Here is a 19,584-nt window from a genome sequence, read left to right on the forward strand (position 1 = left end):
AAGTCTTGTCTCAGAAGCAGGCCAACTCTTACAGGAAGTGCCTTGCTCATGTTTTAAATATACCTGCTGTGGTGTGTGGGACTAACAAAGGTGAGCATTCTGGATGGGCCCCAAGATGAATGGAAAATGGCCAGCCAGGAATTTCAGCAGTGGGGAAAATAGACGTAAACATAAGAGGTCATACAAAGATGCACGCGCGCACACACAAACACAAACACACACACACACACACACACACACACACACACACAGAGAGAGAGCTGAACAAGCACTTGTCTGAGAACTCCAACTTCCTTCCCAGTTGAGAACTTCCTGTCCACTAAATGTGTCCACTAAACACAGAACAAAATTCTACTAAAACATTGGCTAAAGTGTCATATGAATTTGACTGCTCATTTGCTCAGATAATTCAAACTGTCAGTCAACACGACAGCTCCACTAAGGGCAGTAGCCTAATGGTATCAGCTTAAGGATTTCCCACAATAATAAAATCATGAACCAGTCAGGCCCAGAGACGTGTGTTTACTAGGTCACAATCAAGCCTCCCACCCAAAAAATAATAATCACAACAATACAATATGCATCTTTACGACACTGCGAGACATGGCTTTAATTGAGCATTTAAGTGTCAAGTTAAACGTGCACTCCAAAGAACGTGCTTGCTATCTGCTTTTGAAATGTAATCATTGTAATGCTATTCAACCCTTATTGAATTCACTGTACTTAAATTCAGCTCTGATACGTTTACTTAACTGTGTCTAAAGTTATTAGGGTGTTCAATCATCAAGTATTGATAAGATTGACATTGACTGAAGTAGTGAGAATTAAGCAATAGTGACAGACAATACAATGTTTTTGCAGAATATTTGGCAGAGAAAGCGTTAAAAAAATACTATCAGTCTCATTCCTCCAATGCTTCTGCTGAAATGTGGTTCCCTAATGGAAGAATCCATTTCCCAGACTAGGTGTTTGTTGGCTTGGACATTTCGCTGATTGTTTTGACATTATCTGATGCTACAGGGTCAAGAGGTTGAGTCACACAAGCTTCCACTTTGCTGTTCTCAGTATTTCTGGGACAGATAGGTTCAGGTAAACACAATGCCTTCTGAATGACCTGCCAAGGGCTTCCATAGTAAACTCTCTCAGGCTGTGTCCGTGGGTTAGAACAGTGACCTGTCCTCTGTCTGTGTGTGTGTGTGTCTTGGAGGCCCAGTGAGACCTGTGTGTTTGTGTGTGTGTGTGTGTCTGTGTGTGTAGTAAAGTGACTGCTGGGGAAGTGAGTGTCAGTGAGATAACCTAGGGGGAATGTGCTAATCAGAGCTGAAAGGGTTTAAGGCAGGAAAGTGTGGCAAGTCGGAGGCAGGAACACAGAACTATCCCCCCCTGCCTGTTTCAGACCAACTGCCATCTGTATTTCTGCCACCGTCAGGCCTTTTCCTAACCAATGTTAGGGTTTGCAATGAGTGCTTGGCTCAAGCACGCCACCACACACTTAAAGGAAGCAGACCTGCTCTCCAAAAAGCTGTTGTGTCATACCTTCCTTTCCTTTCCTGGAACGACATACGTTAGTTTCAGCAAAGCTCAGGAAGCGCACATGGCAGCTCCTCTCTTCTTCTCCTTTTTCTGTTTCTGGGATCCTGACAGGCAGACAGTACGGTAGAGCTTCTTCTTCTGTTGCCTGAGTCGTCTCTGTAGGGGGTGGCCATCACTCTCGGAGCCATGAGTCGATCCTGTGTGGTCAAAGTGATTACTCTGACGGAGATCCAGATACTGCCGGTAGGTGACATCAGAAGGCAAAGGAGAGGGGGAAAGAGGGGGATAAATAGGGGAAGAGAGAGAGGTAGAAAAAGGGGGGAGAGGGTCTCTGCAGTCTCACCCAGGATACTATATGTATATGGAGGTACTCTCAGATCTTGTGCTTGGATACAAGTGAAAGTGCATCGTTTGGTTGATGGGGTGTGCATGTATGATGGGGTACTGTAATGGCATTTTCTGTGTGACCTATATAATACTCAATTACTACTTACACACATTAACACACACACAGTTCCAAAGAGCATGATCTTAAAGACTGACATTCCAAAAAGGGCAATTCTACTCAGTGTGGAATTATCTCTCCCTCTATACAATCTCAGATGTGTGGTCACAGCTATTAACTGGGTAGCTGGCTCAGCATATCCACAGGAACCATGTCTGAGAACATATCTGTCGTGTTCCATATTGGTCTGTATCTATTTCTGTATTCACACCACAGAAAGAGCATTACATACAGCATTACTGTAGTAGTATTACTTCACAATACTTCATGCTTTTTAAGTAGGTCATTATAACACTAAAGGTTGGGATTCATAGTAGAAATGAATCCAACAGTTGTGAGGTTGTAAGGTTATGTCCAGAATTGCCAAAGCTTGTCCAAGTGAAATAATAACCCAGTGTTTCATAATCCCTATCTTTCTGAAGTGAAACAAGAACTTGGGTAAGATTGAAACTGAGTTAAACAACAGCTGGCCATCTAGAATAGTGAATAGTAGCTACCTGGGAGTGAGCTCTGTGACATACAAGGGCGTCATCAAAGACCATAGATCACTGTGCTGCGGCATGGCTTCACTGTCTGACTTCAAGGAGAAAGTACATACGGAGGTAAATCAGTGCAACTTTGTCACAGTTTTAAAGTAGATTTGAGTATGGATATTATGTCTAGTTTGTAGAGTACTTTTATATGTTAAAAACATCAATTAACTTAATTTGACATTTGAAAGCGGATATTAGGTCTTACTTGATGTTGTTAGAATGTGAATGGTTTTACCAAGTTTCGTCTTGAAAATGACTTTATCCCAACATTTTATGACCATCTTGGTCATAAAAGGTCATTTAATGGGATTCCTGAAGCGGTCCATACATTTCTAGTATTTTCTTGTTGACTTTGACGTACTGCGCATCCCATTTACCTCTCATTTAACATAACCGACAGAAAATGTCAAACATAATGCACTTTCTTTATCAGTGCCATCACAGCTATGTTGTGTGAAATAATGTGGTATGTTATACATCAGAGTAAGAGACAGACAGTAAGAGTCAGTCCCAGAGTGATCCATGGATCAGATCAGTGAATTGTCTCGCTCTTCTCTGCCTGTGAGACATTCCTTGTTTTAGTGGCTTAAGCAGTGAAAACAAGGTTATGAAGAGGACACAGCTGCCGTCCTAATAGGAATCAAAGCTCTCATGGATGTTCTCCCCACCAGCAATTAGAAAAACTAACGAAACAAAAACAAATTTATGCTCTGATTCAATCATAAGCCAACTACATTGGGAGTACAAAATATGTCTGCCTCAGGCCTACATCTACAGTGCCAGTGTCTGTTAGAAGATATATGCTAGTGGAATGATACGGACAGCATTCAACTACGTATCTTTTACAGTAGGACAGAATAATGGAATGGGTCGAGTGCACAAACAAACATGACTTTGGGTCATTTTGACATAAGAGAAAATAATTATAAGCGATATCCAGATCAGAGATCAGAGCCATATATTTAGAGAGTTGGGCCAATGCGGTTTCTTCTCAAGTGATAATGCCCGAGAAGCTGGTGTTTGGAGGATATACTGGCATGGGTGTTGTTAGGCCCAAAACGAAGTCGAGGCAAACCGTGCCAATATATCCTCCAAACATCGGCTTCGAGGGCATTATCACTTTTATACAATTTCATCCTTCCACGAGATATAGTCCCGATACAAATCTAAGCTTGCTACCCAAGCCGGCTGGTTGTTCGTTCTATCGCGACCCAGTCGTTAAGTCTTTTTGTTCTGTATCTATGGACGCGAGACCCAGTCGTTCTTTCTAAATATTCCATTGCCATACTGGCTGGCAACGTTCTTGTCCCTTGCTTGCTAGCTAACCAACTACGGCTAACTTAGTCACGTCAAGCAGTGCAGCCAGAATAACAGCAAAGTAGCTGCATTTGTGTTTGTTTAAGCTATTTTCTAGTGACATTTATTTGGATACAATGAGTTATGATGCGCGATTTCACCTGGCATAGAAAATGTGCTCTCTCGTCAGGACCCTGTTGTTCAGAGGAGCTAGCCAACAACACAGCTAACACAATCACTTCAAACTGAAGCTGGAAAGACTGCAAACTAGTTGCATTTCGTTTCGTTAGACCGTTTCGTTACATTTCTTTGTATATATCCATAAAAATAATGCCAGCTGATTCATGATTTCGACTGGCTGAGAAAAGCTGTCTGCCTGTCTGTCTCGTCCTGACTCCCGACACGTTCATTACTATGGGACAGCTGGAGATCAAATTTCAATATTGAAACAATGTTGCAAATGTCGGCGAGACAGACAGCAAGGTTTATACAAATCTCCGCTGTTGAAAATCAAATGCTAGTCTTAAAGAAATGGGAGATAATGTCTAGATGCTTTTTATAGTGGAGATCAAGTTTATAAATTGCCTGGCTGGGCTGATGAGACAGTGGATTGCGCAGTGAGATGGAACAGAGTAAATAGGCATTTCAATGTCATAGCTTTAGCCAGTGGTAACTTCTCGAAGAGACCGGCTGGAATGCGATTTTAACCAATCAGCATCCAGGATTAGACCCACCTGTTGTATAAATGATGATGCATTTACTTGACACTTCAACATTCTATGGCAGCCATGTTAGCTCCCCATTAACATTACATGGGGAATATTTAAACAATGTTATGTAAATGAATGTCTAGAATTAGAACAATATTCACAATTCTAACTCTTTAAATATTTGGCTCTGATCACGACAATCCACTGAATGACAGAAGGGACGTCACAATCAGTTCCAACAAGTGGAATAGAATAAACACAAACTCTTCCATTTTCAAGAGTGTGAAAGTAATTTACAAACATCTACATCGCCGATTCTCCAGTCAGATATCTTATTCTGTGCCTAGTGAATTGCAGTGTGTCATGTCTTCATGCACAGTCCTGTCATTGTCGTGCCGCGCATTAGTGACAGAAGATACATTACTTGGTGGAATCTATTAGAGGTCCCATAACAGCTTAATCGGCGTGTCTCCTGCTGCATGTACAGTAGAGAGAAGGACATTAATCCAAGGACAACTGCTATCTATCTCTTCAGACAACAAGCTGAGTGTAGTACGCTGGCAGTCTTTCCATCCGCTGTGAAAAATGTTGATTGAGTAACAAATGGCATCTTGTTTAGCCTTTAGCTGCCAGCGCTGAGACTTGGTCTCGCTCTTCATTGGTGACAAGTTCAGTATTGTCGTGCGTGAGTCCATTGTGAGCAGGGCCAGTCTTCTATGTGAGCTATGTGGACGATAGACAACAGCACTGGTTTTGACCAAAAATGCTGATTCTATACTATCGTTATGTGTAAAGTGTGCATCTGTGTCTGTGGCAATCAGGTGCTTCTGGTACTTTTGTTTTAGTTATTTTTTTAACAACCTCAAGATGTTGTTACTAGTATTGGAGTAAAGGGGAGCAAGTGGTTACAGATGTCTGCTGTGGTCTAGAGCTAAACAAAGTAATTCTGAACGTCCCTGTATGATGACAAGGATTACAACTTTACAACTGTTGTACAGACCTGAGTTGCTTCTTCTCTGTATTGATTAAACGAGGAATGATTAAGAAAGCCAGAAGCTACTGCTAAAAGGAGACAAACGTTTACTGTCAGGAGTTCAACCTGCATGGCAAATGGTTTACGGTAAAGACATGAAATTCTCATGTGAATTCACGGATAGTAGAAAATAATACCCTAACCCAATGCATCCAGTTAACCTAATAATCAATCAAACAATTCTTCCCGAAATACTTAAACAACCGTAAACCAATTACGAAAACGACTACAATGATTCCCTTCATAGCCCTAGACAACAGAGTAAAATATTTTTAGACAAGAGGATAAAAACAGAGTCACCATAGCTACAGTACTAACATTTGCACCCAGAATAGTCCATCTCGGGTTATTCTTCGAGTAATTGACATTAAACAATGAACGGCCAAAGGAGGGGTCATGGTAGAAATGGCCGTCCAAAGTTATTTAAAAAAGAAGAACAAGAAAGAACCAATTGTACTAGAATCAACTACTAGACCCCCCAAAGGAGATCGTTGAGAGTCCGGACCAGGGGTTGATCGTGATTGGCCGATAACTCCCAAACAGAAACAGGGCGGTCCCGTTAAATTAGTCAAGATATAGGCAAAAGCCATAGGCAGATATCCTGTTGGGATCAAACCTGGGGGTAATCTGATGAGTCTCTGTTTGAAGTGATTATCACGCAGGGAAACTAAGGGATAGCCCGGCTTCTCGCCTAATTAGCAAATTTTGTGCAAAGCCTTGAGAAGTTTATAAAGACACTCCTCAACATATCAACTCACCAGGATAGCTACCGGATAGCAGCCACTTAACCACAATCCTACTGCTTCTTTGAGCTGCACTACAACTAGCAGACCAGACCAGACCTGAAGACAGTTGTTCTCTCTCTGACTGATGAGAATGCCACACTTAAGTGACTGTAGTTACTACAAGATGCGAGATGGAGCCAGAGTTTCCAATGTAAGGATTCATGTTTACAGAGCAACAGTATACATACTCCAATGAAGTCGACTTGGAGACATAATTGGTTTAGTAAGTTGGTTGTAGTTGTATGGTGTGTGTATACATTTAGGGCATAGACATTTGAAGGATACGATACTACGTTGGGACATCTGCTAATGCTTTACTTACTGTTACAACTTTTTACACTTGCGGTATATCATCTTCTTACTGCCTGTCTAAAGTTTGATTGGTCCGTGATTTGCTTGAGAAGTCAAGAGGATATGTCTTGTATTCAGGGGTAAAACTTGATTTAGAACAATTTGACGAAACAGCTTCAACATGACTCATGACTTGCAACACTATCAGTGCTCTCTCTGAGACTGCACTGAGCAGTGACTTTTATTTTGTATGTCTAAACTCTGAGACTGCATAGTAACCGTTGCCTGTTGTGTTACCCAATAACTGATCTTAGGTATGTATGGAACAGGTCCAGAGCCACCTGGAGGGCTCCAAGTTCCACCTGCACCAGGCCCAGAGTCAACAGGTCAAGCAGTACCTGACGCTGGGTTCCAAGCTGGCCGGGGGACAGGGGAGCCACCCTCACCCCACTGGGCAGGGAGGGCAGCTCCTGGGCACCGTTCCAGTGATGAGGAACGGCCACATGGCCCCCCTCAGCGATGGCAGCACCCCCAGCAGCCCCGTTACACTGCTGACCCTGGCATCCAACCACGACAGCGAGGTGAGTGAGCGTTTTGATTGATATTTTCAACAACAGTATGTGTTCATCTAGGTACCTTTGATATTTAGTGTTGGGATTCAATCAATCCCGCTCTTCGTTTGTTTAGCTCAATGTCTTTGTTTAGTAGGTCCTTACAGTGCCAAAAATAGTTATGTGATTTAATAACACAATGCAGGTTTGATTACAGAGTCCTACATCTCTTTTACACGAGATACCTGCTGTGTAAACAACTCAGGTATCTCTAGTGACCCGGCCATTCTCTCTGAAATGCTCATCAATAACTTTAGAGATTCAGTTCCTAAAGAGAATCTCTGTTAAGGAGGAAACTAGTTTGATAACAAACATTTTGTTCCTACCATGGCTGATCTCTTCCAGCAAGAAAACATTTCTGTTATTGGATTAGGATCCTAACTGTCTCTCCCTCCGAATGATAGGTTTAGAGAAAAATAAATGTTACATTGAATTACAATGAGAGCATTTTCTCACCTAGCATTATTATTACCTGTTGAATTGAACTGAGGCTGATACCATGACTTTTTTCTTTTAGTTTCCAATGGATGAAGTTATTGATGACTTGATTAGCCTGGAGTCCGGGTTCAATGATGGGGGCTTGGATTGTATGGAGCCCAGCATCATAATGCAAAACAATGTAAGTATGAATAATCATATTAACTAATATATCAATCTCAAATATCAAGGGAAAAACACTATTATTTAAATTGTAAAACTAAGTGTTAAAACAGAAGAAATGCAACCATGCTATCGATATGCAGGTGTTTCTGTCTATTGATTCTTGCTGACATGATCCTTGATCTTCTTGACACTCATGAAGAGCAGATATTGGGTAGTTAAGTTCAGCTTTAAAGTTAAGTTGCTTAACTAACTTCTTTAAAGGACTTAAAAGGGAGATGTGAGAACTACTTCCTCTGCCAGACATTAACTTTCAGGCTTGACTTGCTTGGGAAAAAAGGAGCTGACTTTGTGTGAGGTCAGATTAAGTCCACCGATGAGTCAAAGTTCATTTCACCAAGGTTGAGCCTTAAAGCATTTCTCACATTTCTCAAGCTGCCGAACAATACAGATTAATCCGCAAGTGATGTCATTACACGTAACTACACGGTAATTGATGACAGTGTGAGAATAATGTGTTAATTAGTATAAACACTAAGTCTGTGATTCTTCTTTTTTGCTGAAAACCCTACATGGTCACTGGTCACTACCAGGGAGTTTGGGAATGGCAGTCAGGAAGTCAGAGGGAGAAAGGCGAGACTAAGCTAGATATCTGCTACGACAAAAAAATATATTATTCAGACTAGGCATTCCATTAGAAAGAAAATGCATGGATGGCAGTAGAGACAAGTGCTCCCAGTGCGAATTATGTCGGGAGTGGAATTCTAAAACTTTGAGCTGATGCTCGGACAAAGACTCATTTGAGTAGCGGTTATAGCCACACCTGAACCCACCACAGGGGTATGTGGTACTAAAAGAGAATGTGTCACCACAGCATTTCAAGAGAGAGGTATTGAGGAGAGGCCAACTAAAAAAGATAGAGAGAGAAATCGACAGAGAGAGCGAGGGAAGCAGGCAGGCATGTACACAAACATAGAAACAGAGAGAAAGATAGGGTGACACAGAAAAGCGGAGGGGTGTGTGTGTATGAAAGACACAGGAGGGGGGTGTAGAGAGTGAAGATGAGAGCGACAGGAAAAAAAGGGAGAGGAGGAGAGATTTAGAGTGAGGCAGTGAGGCATTGGATTGGGTTAGTGCCTACACTCCCGATGGGCTTGTTCCGAAATGATAGCGCGCTTAAATGGATCAATTCATTCTAATTAGTCATACAGTACGATGCATCACGTCGTTTTGTCATGTCAACATATCCCAGGAACACAGATGGGAACGGATTGAAGTGATTACGATGTGAGCAGTCGTGGGACTGTTGCAATCTTTCATTTTGATAAGTACCCCCCCCCAGCACCCCCTCTGTTAGAGATAATGAGAGAGAGAAAGCTACAGGCAAAGCAAACCAACTGCAAATATTGAAATGTCTGCAGTTCCTTCTTTTTCTCCCACTCCTTCCTTCCTTCCTCCCAGAACTTGACCTATATTCTTATCCCTTTCTGTACTACTCTAGGAACTGACTTTCACACATATACAGTGACAAATTGTCTTTACACAGCTTGTGGCATCTATGCCGGCTGTTGTAGGATTCCCAGAAACACACATCTCCCTAAGATTAGACATGCATACAGTGTGTGTCAGAAGCCCATATCTCCCTCTGCATTCCAACAGAGTCACTAAAAGAGACTGTAGTTATCCTGCTTGATCGGAAAATATATGCCTATTTCCTCACAGTAGACAAGCGGCGTAGAAAAACAGTTTGGCTCTGTTTGGGCGGGTTATGACCCGGCTTTCATCCAGTGGGGTGCTATTTTGAACACACAGACGCCTCTGTGTTCTGGGGCCCTTCCAAGATGAGTAGCCATAGTGGCCCCTGATAATGGTACTATTAGGCTAGGAGACAGGGGCACAGAGCGAGGCCGTACCCCCAGAGAAGGACCTGAGAGGGCCTTAGGGGACCCAGACAGGGCTGTGGTCAGGCAGGGCCCCTGGTGGGGAGACATGGAGGCCCCTAGCCTCTCCTGCTGGGTCACACAAAGCAATGCCCTGAGGGCTGAGAAGTGACAGGACTGCCAACAGTGCTATGATTGCCCTCACACCCAACCTCATCTGAAACCTTACAGATTCCTGCTACCCTTTCAATCTGCTTCCAAAAGTTTCAATGACTCAGTGAACTTGAGGTCCCTGAGTCTGAATGATGTGTTGGTTGGTCTGAATGAAATGTTATCTCTCTGTGTCTGTGTGTCTCAACCATTGGTGTTCAACCATTCCCTGACATCTCCCTCCTCTCCTTCTCTCCTCTCCAGGTGCTTAGCAGCAGCATGCTGGACATCTATGGGGGTGAACCAGGTATGACTACAGCCCCTCATGGCCGAATGAAACCCACCTCACGCCCCACTAAGCTCAGTACTGTAAAAAGGGAAGTCACAGGTACGAACACACATCATAGCGCTGAAGATGATCAAAATAATCAATGCATGATCACATCGAAATATTTCAAGAGGACAGAAGTGTGAAACTCAACCACATACTGTAGAATAAAAATACAACACTCTAGGTAACACATTCCTGATAAGACTAAATCATGTCAGTTACTGGCATCTCATTATTTTTATGAATGAATAAGTTTTGCATTTTTTAAGGTGCCCGACAACAGGAAATGAGAAAGAGTAATCCATTTAGTCATTTTTCTTCTTTGCCTGACTAAAATGAAGACAAAATGCTATGTAGGCAGCCTGTCCTAAATGTCCTTTCACAAGTCATAAATCTGGTGACAGGATTAACCAAAACCGAGCCCTCCAGTCTAATAAGGTGTTTCACAGTCTATTACTGACCAATGGGAGACTGCAGTAGAGGTCTAGAGGTCTATAGATTAGCAAGCCCTCTTCTTTAGCTCTGATGTGTACAGCATTAATCCTATACAAACTATTCAATTTATAACTAAATAAACTCATCAATATCTGTATCCTTAGATTATGTTTGTCTGCTCTCAGCTGATTGCCACAGTGTATTCTATACAGCATCTATCACTTTGTATAATGGAGGACATGTGCAGATTCAACATGGATTTGTTTGGATAAGTTAAGGATAGCTTCTATTGGGTGCATTTGTAGCAGCACGAGTTGACTGTCTAGCTGCATCAAGTCCAATGAAGAAGGAAGCTTAAGAAAAACAAGACAAATGTGTTTACATGTAGTAAATAGATTTTTCCCTTAAATGTGTAGTGTTTGGGTTACAGTTGTATCACTCACACACCTAATTATCAATGGCCTCTGTTCATAGTCTATCGAAGCATTATGTATTATTTAGTGACCTAGTGCCCAACACAAAGGACCTCTGAGAAATATTTTATGAATGTCATGCATCAAGTAAAGCTAATTGATTTAGGAAATAGAAAAGATGCCTGAAGAACTCTTCACAAATAAGTGAATTACTATATTTTTCATGTAAGTGTGCGGTCGGACAACGGGCAGTTACACAGAGTTCTAAATTACTTTATTGAATCAACAGAGACGAATTGAGAAATCCAATCACAGGTTCTAATTATATCATTTGGGAGAAATGTGAATGTGAATATGAATGCTATAGCATGCCTTTCCCCTCATGGGTAGATCAGCAAATTTGTTAAGCGGACTTAATTGCCATGCTGAGTGCCTTAAAAGAGGACACAGATGTTTCACAATGAACCAAAGAGAAGAGACGCTACTATGTATGCGGGCTGGGAGCGAGCGGGATAAATTGAGCCCTTTCACTGTGTGTGTGTGTGTGTGTTGAAGGTTCAGGCTCTGTGTCTGTGGAAATATCCAGGCCAGAACTGTGTATCGACTGACTGGAGCTTCTTTGATGGTCTGTGTGCATTTCTAATCAGGCTGTGTTCTTCTTTGTGTTTCCCAGAACATGAAACGAGAGTGATGGCCAAAGAACGACAGAAGAAAGACAATCACAACTTGAGTAAGAGCCACCCTAACCAATACAGAGTACCTTCAGAAATGTTGTGTGGGGCACTAAAGTACCTCAATCTCTCTGTCTCTGTCTCTGTCTCTGTCTCTGTCTCTGTCTCTGTCTCTGTCTCTCTCTCTCTCTCTCTCTCTCTCTCTCTCTCTCTCTCTCTCTCTCTCTCTCTCTCTCTCTCTCTCTCTCTCTCTCTCTCTCTCTCTCTCTCTCTCTCTCTCTCTCTCTCTCTCTCTCTCTCTCTCTCTCTCTCTAGTTGAAAGAAGAAGAAGATACAACATCAACTACAGAATCAAAGAACTTGGAACAATGATACCAAAGTCGAATGACCCGTAAGTGATCTAGCGCTTGTTACACTTTTCTCAGTGTTTATTATGTTTAAAACATCCGTTTACCTGACTCAATATTGCAAAGCAACTCCCCATGATCAAGTCTATTGTCGTGAAAAGACACACAAATGTCTGGCTGCTGTTAAGCATATCAAATACTAAGCCCAGCCTGCTAAATCTTGTTCATTGAATTCAAATTAACACTCAAGAGCACATTTCGCTCCTATTTCAAGGGTGTACTTCAGTAGCTATTGTAGTCTTCACACTCTGCAAAGTAGTGAGTCTGTGTCCTCCTTGGGCTCTCAACAGTAGACTACAGCTTAGAGCTCAATGATGAAGATTGGGGTCAAACGCAAAGAGGTCCACCACCCATTTGAATCAAAGTTTGAGCACAATTGGCCCACTAAGATGGAATACGGAAGCCGGAATTGGAATCTGACTGGCCCAACCGCAATTGAACTTTTGATAGAATTTAAATGGAAGGTTACCGCTGTCGCCGTGCCATTAAGACAAGATAAAGAAGATTATTAGCTGTGGAGCAGACCAACGTCTTATTCCAAAGAAAGGTGCATTTTACAACTGCTTCCTCCTTTTAAAAAGTAATGGTTTCAGGGAATGGGGCCTGCACTCTTGGCTTCTTCCAAAGTCACATTTTCCCCCCTCGTCCGATACCTATTTTTACTTGAGGATTAATTTTACCATACAAGGGGTTCCAGAATGGACTTTCTGCAAACGTACTTATACTTAACTATTCTATTAAAATTCCCATTCAAAGGCTGGATGTAATGTCCGAATATGAATAATTGGCCATGTAAATCACCATTTCTTATTCATATATAAAGAATGGGTCCCTGCGTAAGTTTTTGTACAGAACAGTCCGCTGAGGCGGTGAATAAAAGGTTATCTTTTACGTCCCTCTGCCGTAGTGATATGCGCTGGAACAAAGGCACCATTCTCAAGGCGTCGGTGGAGTACATCAAGTGGCTGCAGAAGGAGCAGCAGCACGCCAGAGAGCTGGAGAACAGGCAGAAGAAGATGGAGCAGGCTAACAGGAGACTACTGCTCAGGATCCAGGTATGGACTATTGAGAGAGAAAGACAGACACCCTCAAAACTCGGCCCCCTACCACTACAGATCCCAGCGACTTCCCCATCCTTAACACCATGCCAATGCGCACTATCACGGCCCCAGCCAGCTCAGTGCTCTCTACCTACCTAACCCCCATACCCTTACACCCCCTCTCTCTGACAGAGACTATCGATGTTTGTCAAGCAGTTCCCATTCACCTCTCTTCTCTTCCACCTCTCCTCTTTTCCACCTCTCCAAGCCAAAGTAGGTACCTGATTAATAAATAGTGACAGACTCTGGCTCCGCTGATTACAGTTGATAACACACTGTAGGGAGAAAGGCAGCATCAACACCAAGCATCACCCACAGAAACATCACAGCTAATCTTACTTAAATATACTGTTGGAATCCTACAGAATGAGAGATGTTGAAACTGAAAAAAAATAGATGCTTATAACTTTGCATCACGTAATGTGGGAACAGTGATGCTTCTAACTTGCATCGCATTCCTCTACACTCTTTTAATCCCCCATGTTTTTTTATTTGAGCTAAACGACATGCTAGGTTAACCATATTGCTGACCTGCTGGTAGCTGATTGAAGAGGTTTTGACATTGGCTCCTCCCTGTCATGTTTATAACACAAACCCCTGAGGGCCCTGGCTGCTTCCTGAGAGGGGGGTCTGGAGAGGAGGGGTAGACGAAATGGATTGGCCTCCACTACATTAGAGTGCTATTTAAAGTCAATCCATAATCATCTACAAGACTATGAAGGATGTGTGCGTGTGTGTCAGGGAGGGGGGGTGTGTGTGTGTGTGTGTGTGTGTGTGTGTGTGTGTGTGTGTGTGTAAGGGTTGCCAACTCGTACCGAGCTCATTCTGAGAAAAGTAATCTCCTTCTTCAACACTGTTTCCATTCATATGTATTTGAGAAGAACAGTGTCCTGATCCTTGGTCCTTTTCTGTGTGTTTCAGGAGTTGGAGATCCAGGCCCGTGCTCACGGCCTCCCCAGCATGGTCACTGCCCTGGGTACTGTAGAGCTCTCCTCCCACCTCCTCAAACAACAACAACAACACCAGCAGCAGCACCAGCCCTTGGCTCCCCAGTCACAGCAGGGTCCCCAGCCACCCCTGTACCAGGAAGAGCTGAACGGGGAGTACCTCCAGAGGACCTCCATGCCAGCCATGACCTCTGGGGGGGTCCCCGGGGTTACAGACCAGGGTCAGGGGGTGGTTGACGGCTCCACCACCTTCTCCGACCCGCTGTCTCACTTCACAGACTTCTTCAGCGCCACGCTCAAAGAGGAGCAACGGCTGGATGAGATCCTCATGGACAACACGCTCTCGCCGTTCGGCACCGACCCGCTTCTCTCCGCCGGCTCGCCTGACGCCTCCAAGGACTCCAGTCACAGGAGCAGCTTCAGCTCGGACGATGGCGACGACGATCTATGATCCCTGACCCCTCCGCGACCCCACTGTGACCCCATGTCAAAGGACATACAGCAGTTGGTCACCCTCAAAAAGCGGTGCAGGGATTTGTTCCAGCCCAGCACCAACAACACATCTGATTCCACTGACCAGCTCGATTCATTGAGAGCTTGATTAGTGGGCTCAGGTGTGTTAGTGCTGGGCCGGAGCAGAAGCCTGCACACCCTGTGGCTCTCCAGGACCAGGGTTAGTTACCACTGGCACTCCCACTTTTTAAAAACTTTGGTCGAGAGTGCATACAGCACCTCTGCCTCGTGGACAGAACCAGACTCATGAGAAAAAGGGAGATAGACAATCAGTCCATACTGGTCCCCTGTAGCTCAGTTGGTAGAGCATGGTGCTTGCAACGCCAGGGTTGTGGGTTCGTTTCCCATGGGGAGCCAGTATGAATATGAAAATGTATGCACTCACTAACTGTAAGTCGCTCTGGATAAGAGCGTCTGCTAAATGACGTAAATGTAAAATTATCATATAATATTGAACACTGAGGTTGTTGTACACCACTTTAAACTATACAGACTACTTCACTGTACCTATACCATGTCTTTGCAATATGCCAAAGGTGTAATACTACAGTTATGGTATGGTATTTAAAGGACTTTAAACCATTGAGGTTCACTGATGGGCCCTATCTAGAGCTAGTTACTGGTGGTTCCTCTTCCAAACAGAAATTAAAATGGAACAGTGATACTAGCTGAAAAAGTCTAACACATCCTTCGTTTGTCTTTACATTTATTTTTACAAAATGTTTTATGTATTTATATGTGTTTTAATCCAAGTATTCCTAAAAAACATGACATTTCCTAACATGCTCTCTTTTGTATTCTTAGTGGGGGTGGGGAAATATAATAAAACCCTTTTTTATAAATCAGACATGGCGTCTTGTCATTATAACCACACATGCGTACCACATACCCAACACAAAAGCTCTAGTGTTTAATTTGTAATATTGCGCCGTACTCTATCATAAATAATTACGATAAAATAAAATGATGAAGAGACCTGTTCACTTTCATTCTTCTCCTATCCAACAGGAGCAGTTTAGTTATGAACCAGGAAGAGTGACAGAAAGGTTGATTATCACAAAGTCAGAGGAGCCTAGCCCTATGAGGCTAAACTTATGAATGAAGGTCCATACAGGGGAGCTGTGTCTGAACAGAGGTGAGCGTGTTGGTGAAATGAGGGTTTCACCCAGGGTGACCGACAGTAAATGAGTGACAGCGAGAAGACAGAGAGAATGGGAAAATGAGGAGTGATGATGATCCAGTTAAGGCCTCTTAAGGACAGGGAAAAGGCCGAATTAAAGGAGAGTATAGAGTAGGCTTTCAAAAACGTGTTCGTTAAAAGTTCTCTGAAGAAGCTAGATGACTGGTTTTAAAGAATATACTGTCTAATTAATCATGGAGAATCAAAATAGTATAATAGTAATAAAATCTCAACTTTACTCATAAAAGTTTAGTCAGACTTGTTTTGGATACATATAATGTTGAAATCTTTAGAATAAATATTTCATTAGTGGATATTTTCTAATCATGTTAAAGTTATGCATTAATAATACAACAAACAGTCCGGAGTAAAAAACAACAACATTTCAATGCGTTTCAGTGGATACCCTGTGTTCTTCATCAAAGCTCTTCTAAATTAATGTTTTAGAATGTTATTAGCTTGTATGTTTCTCCCATAGTGAAATCGAAAGATTCCTGCTTGCATCTCCTCTATAGCTACAAAATAAAATGGAACCACCAATCATTATGAAATATAGACAGCCCAACTACAAAGCGATGAGTGATGTTTACGGGTAATTGGCCAACGCAATTATGGAAGGTAAATATGGATTTTCATTATGGAGAAAACATGGAGGGTCTCGGAGAAGTTTGCGTGACTAAAATTAATTTTCCAAAGGCCCAATTTACATTTTGATGTCTATACGATTCTCTCTAGATACTCTCCCGTGGGTCTCCTGTAGCTCAGTTGGTAGAGCATGGCGCTTGCAACGCCAGGGTTGTGGGTTCGAGTCCCACGGGGGGCCAGTATGAAAAATGTATGCACACACACTAAATGTAAGTCACTCTGGATAAGAGCGTCTGCTAAATGACTAAGATGGAAATGTATTGCAAGAAATATAAAATACATCATTTGGATACAAAAGCTTATCATTATGTGACTAAAAAATCAAAACATTTCATCAAGAGAATGCATTTCAACCCTGTCCAGTTTCCTTGCTACATCAAAGACAATATTGAACAAAGTTCAGGGTTTCTACTCAAGGGCTTCAAACAGTGATGTGGCCTGAGGCAACGGTGACATCAGACCTAGGAACTTTTATTCGGAATATCACAGTTCATTAAACCACCACAGCTTTGGAAACTCAGGGGCAAGACAGGGACACAACATGTCTTATATAGACTGACAAAACAGTCTGACATTATTAAGAGTATCCGATAACAGTTTAATATTGGAAACATTAACCCATACATTAAATAACTAAAGATGAATGTAAAGATGTAAAACAGAATAGTTTATAATATTTAAAATCTTCCTTGCTATGGTGCTGCCATGCCCTCTGTCTAACCTTCTGCATAAGACAGATATTGTAATTATTCCTCTACTAGAATAACTGCCCAAACTGTGTGGTTTATAAAATAATATTTCCATTGCTTTATTGTGTAACTTCTGTGCGTAGCAGAGTGCATTACCTCATCATTTCCTGAGGCAGCAGTAGTTCACTGCCATAGTTCACCAGTAGGTGGCAGCAGTATGCTGTGTACTCTCGTCAAAAACCCAAAAGCTCTCGTTTACCAATCACAATACAAACCCATAGCGTTATAGTACTATTGTGGTTGATTTAACCAGCAAGGCAAACGAACAAACACCCAAAGGCTTTCATGTTAATGTGAAATTAACTCCTTCCTTTCTAGTATATATAAAAAAGAATACTTATTGCACAGAAATTATGAACATATAATTTTAACATTACCACAGTAAAATTACAAGGAGTACATTTGGGTTTCTTCTAGATGTACAGTATATGGACTCCAATACAGACTCACCAGTCTTATAAACCCAATTGATGTAATGAACCTCCGAGGTGCTAGCGCGGTGTTCTGTCACCAAATAATTTCTCACACCTTTTCTCACTAAAGTTGACACGGATGCTGCAGAGCTGTCACCTGTACAGAATGCCACAGCTGCCAGCGTAACGCGCTACAATGCTTTCACGTGCTGAAGCTGCCAATGGCAACTTTGGAACACAACGAGCACTCTGACACACACACACGCATATGTGCGTGCGCACAGGCACACACACCATAATCTCACCTCCTCACCTGCCACACCAACCCGAGCAGGAAGAAAAAAATAAAATGTACAAACAGTCATCAGCATCCGGCCTGTGACAAGGCTTGTGCACAAGTTAAATGAAATTTGACAGTGAGTAACAAATTGACAGCAGGGCCCAAACATCAAGTGTCATATGTATTTTCATGCCTCGACTCAGAGTTGCCATGTGGTAAACAACATGCTGATTCTGATCCAGCGATCCTGGGCACTGGATACATATGGCAAATTGCACTCCATTACCAATCTAGTACACTACTTTTGACCATCGCCAAATGACACCGTATTCCCTATAATATAATGCACTACTTTTGACCAGAGCCAGAGTGTCATTTGATACTGTAGCGGCCCTCCGCCATACTGTATGATCCCATGGGGCTTGGCCTCCAGTCCATTGAGCCTTTACGAGGCGAGACCACACCCTGACCAGACTCTCACGTCACACGCCAACAAACCATCGCATTAACAACGGAACACAAAGGGATGAAAAATAACCAGCTGGGCTTCGAAACGCTATAAAATTAAAGCGATTTCCAGAGGTTTTTATGAATCGAAACAGATGCCAAAACATAACTTCAAACAAATTGACTTCCAATTATTTGAGCCACACAATTCCAGATGTTCAACAGATGGGGGAGCGGAGGGGGGGACCAAAGGTGTCTCGAACCGCGTTTTTGTTTTATTCTGACAATAAAGGCAGGCGGTTACAGTTGTATGTGTTTTAAATCAGTGGGTGGGGCTGAGAGGTGAATGGAGGGACATGGATAAGAGAAAGAAATCACATCATTAGGAAAATGTAAATCCAACAAGCGACAGAGAGAACAGAACACTAGCATTCATATAGTCAGTTAATATCTCTGTGCTGAAAGCCAGGACCAACCATATCAAGGTTTCTCTGAAATGTTAATGTGATGCCTCTGCATATCTTTCTTTCAGTGTTCAAATTAAATGAAAAAAGGAACAATTACTGAACTCACTATTTTATACGTGTGTTCACATGAATAGCCTAGGCATATGGTCGTGCACATTCAATTACATGGCCAGGTGTTGTCTATACGCACGTCTATGAACATACCAAGAACTACCGTATAAGAATGAAGGTACTGATAAAGTAGTTGCAGCTGGCAGCCTCCTTTTCCACCACAGACTCGGCTAATAGTGTGTCTAACTGCACTGTGTCCAGGGAGGGTCCTGGCTGGCTCTGATCCCATTATAACCAGAGCCCTGGGGCCTGAGGGAGCCATTGGGGATCCACCAGGGATCCAAGATGTCCGTGTTATTCAGCTTGGGCCCATAGAGGAGCCATCCACTGGGGCTCCATTGGGGCTCCCTGATTCAGCCTCAGTCTCCTCACTAACAGGCTGCCTTTAGCACCTCCAGTTCAGCCTCTGATCCGAGGGGGCCAAAAAAATCCCTTATCCACCTCTCTCCCCCTCTCAGGCTAACGTATTCTAATGGAGCAGAAAAGCAGGTCCGTTTTGTTGGGTTAGCATCTAGCTTTCCCCGTTTAATTCCTCCACTATTGGGAAC

The 19,584-nt window shown here is 42.7% G+C and overlaps 1 protein-coding gene across 4 annotated transcripts; it reads left to right on the forward strand.

The window, feature by feature from the left end:
- Positions 1 to 1,521: 1,521 nt before the first annotated feature.
- LOC121543689 (transcription factor EC-like) lies at positions 1,522 to 15,089 on the forward strand. 4 transcript variants are annotated; one of them, XM_041853795.2, is made up of 8 exons: positions 1,522 to 1,776; positions 7,001 to 7,267; positions 7,815 to 7,916; positions 10,192 to 10,315; positions 11,780 to 11,836; positions 12,093 to 12,168; positions 13,092 to 13,239; positions 14,206 to 15,089. In XM_041853795.2, exons 1-8 carry the CDS (start codon positions 1,720 to 1,722, stop codon positions 14,680 to 14,682), a joined length of 1,308 nt encoding a protein of 435 aa, XP_041709729.2. In that variant the 5' UTR covers positions 1,522 to 1,719; the 3' UTR covers positions 14,683 to 15,089. The 4 variants fall into 4 exon arrangements, with proteins under 4 accessions (XP_041709729.2, XP_045070261.1, XP_045070260.1 ...); XM_045214326.1 differs by having other exon boundaries at positions 10,192 to 10,234; positions 13,065 to 13,239; XM_045214325.1 differs by having other exon boundaries at positions 7,016 to 7,267.
- Positions 15,090 to 19,584: the final 4,495 nt, after the last annotated feature.

This window comes from Coregonus clupeaformis, unplaced genomic scaffold (assembly GCF_020615455.1).
Source record: "Coregonus clupeaformis isolate EN_2021a unplaced genomic scaffold, ASM2061545v1 scaf0234, whole genome shotgun sequence".
Classification (NCBI taxonomy): Eukaryota; Metazoa; Chordata; class Actinopteri; order Salmoniformes; family Salmonidae; genus Coregonus; species Coregonus clupeaformis.

Coding starts and splice junctions, on each gene's coding strand:
- LOC121543689 (XM_041853795.2), top strand. CDS start 1,720: ATGAGTCGATCCTGTGTGGTCAAAGTGATTACTCTGACGGAGATCCAG. Junction 10,316..11,779: donor TGTAAAAAGGGAAGTCACAG/GTACGAACACAC, acceptor TGTGTTTCCCAG/AACATGAAACGAGAGTGATG. Junction 11,837..12,092: donor GAAAGACAATCACAACTTGA/GTAAGAGCCACC, acceptor CTCTCTCTCTAG/TTGAAAGAAGAAGAAGATAC.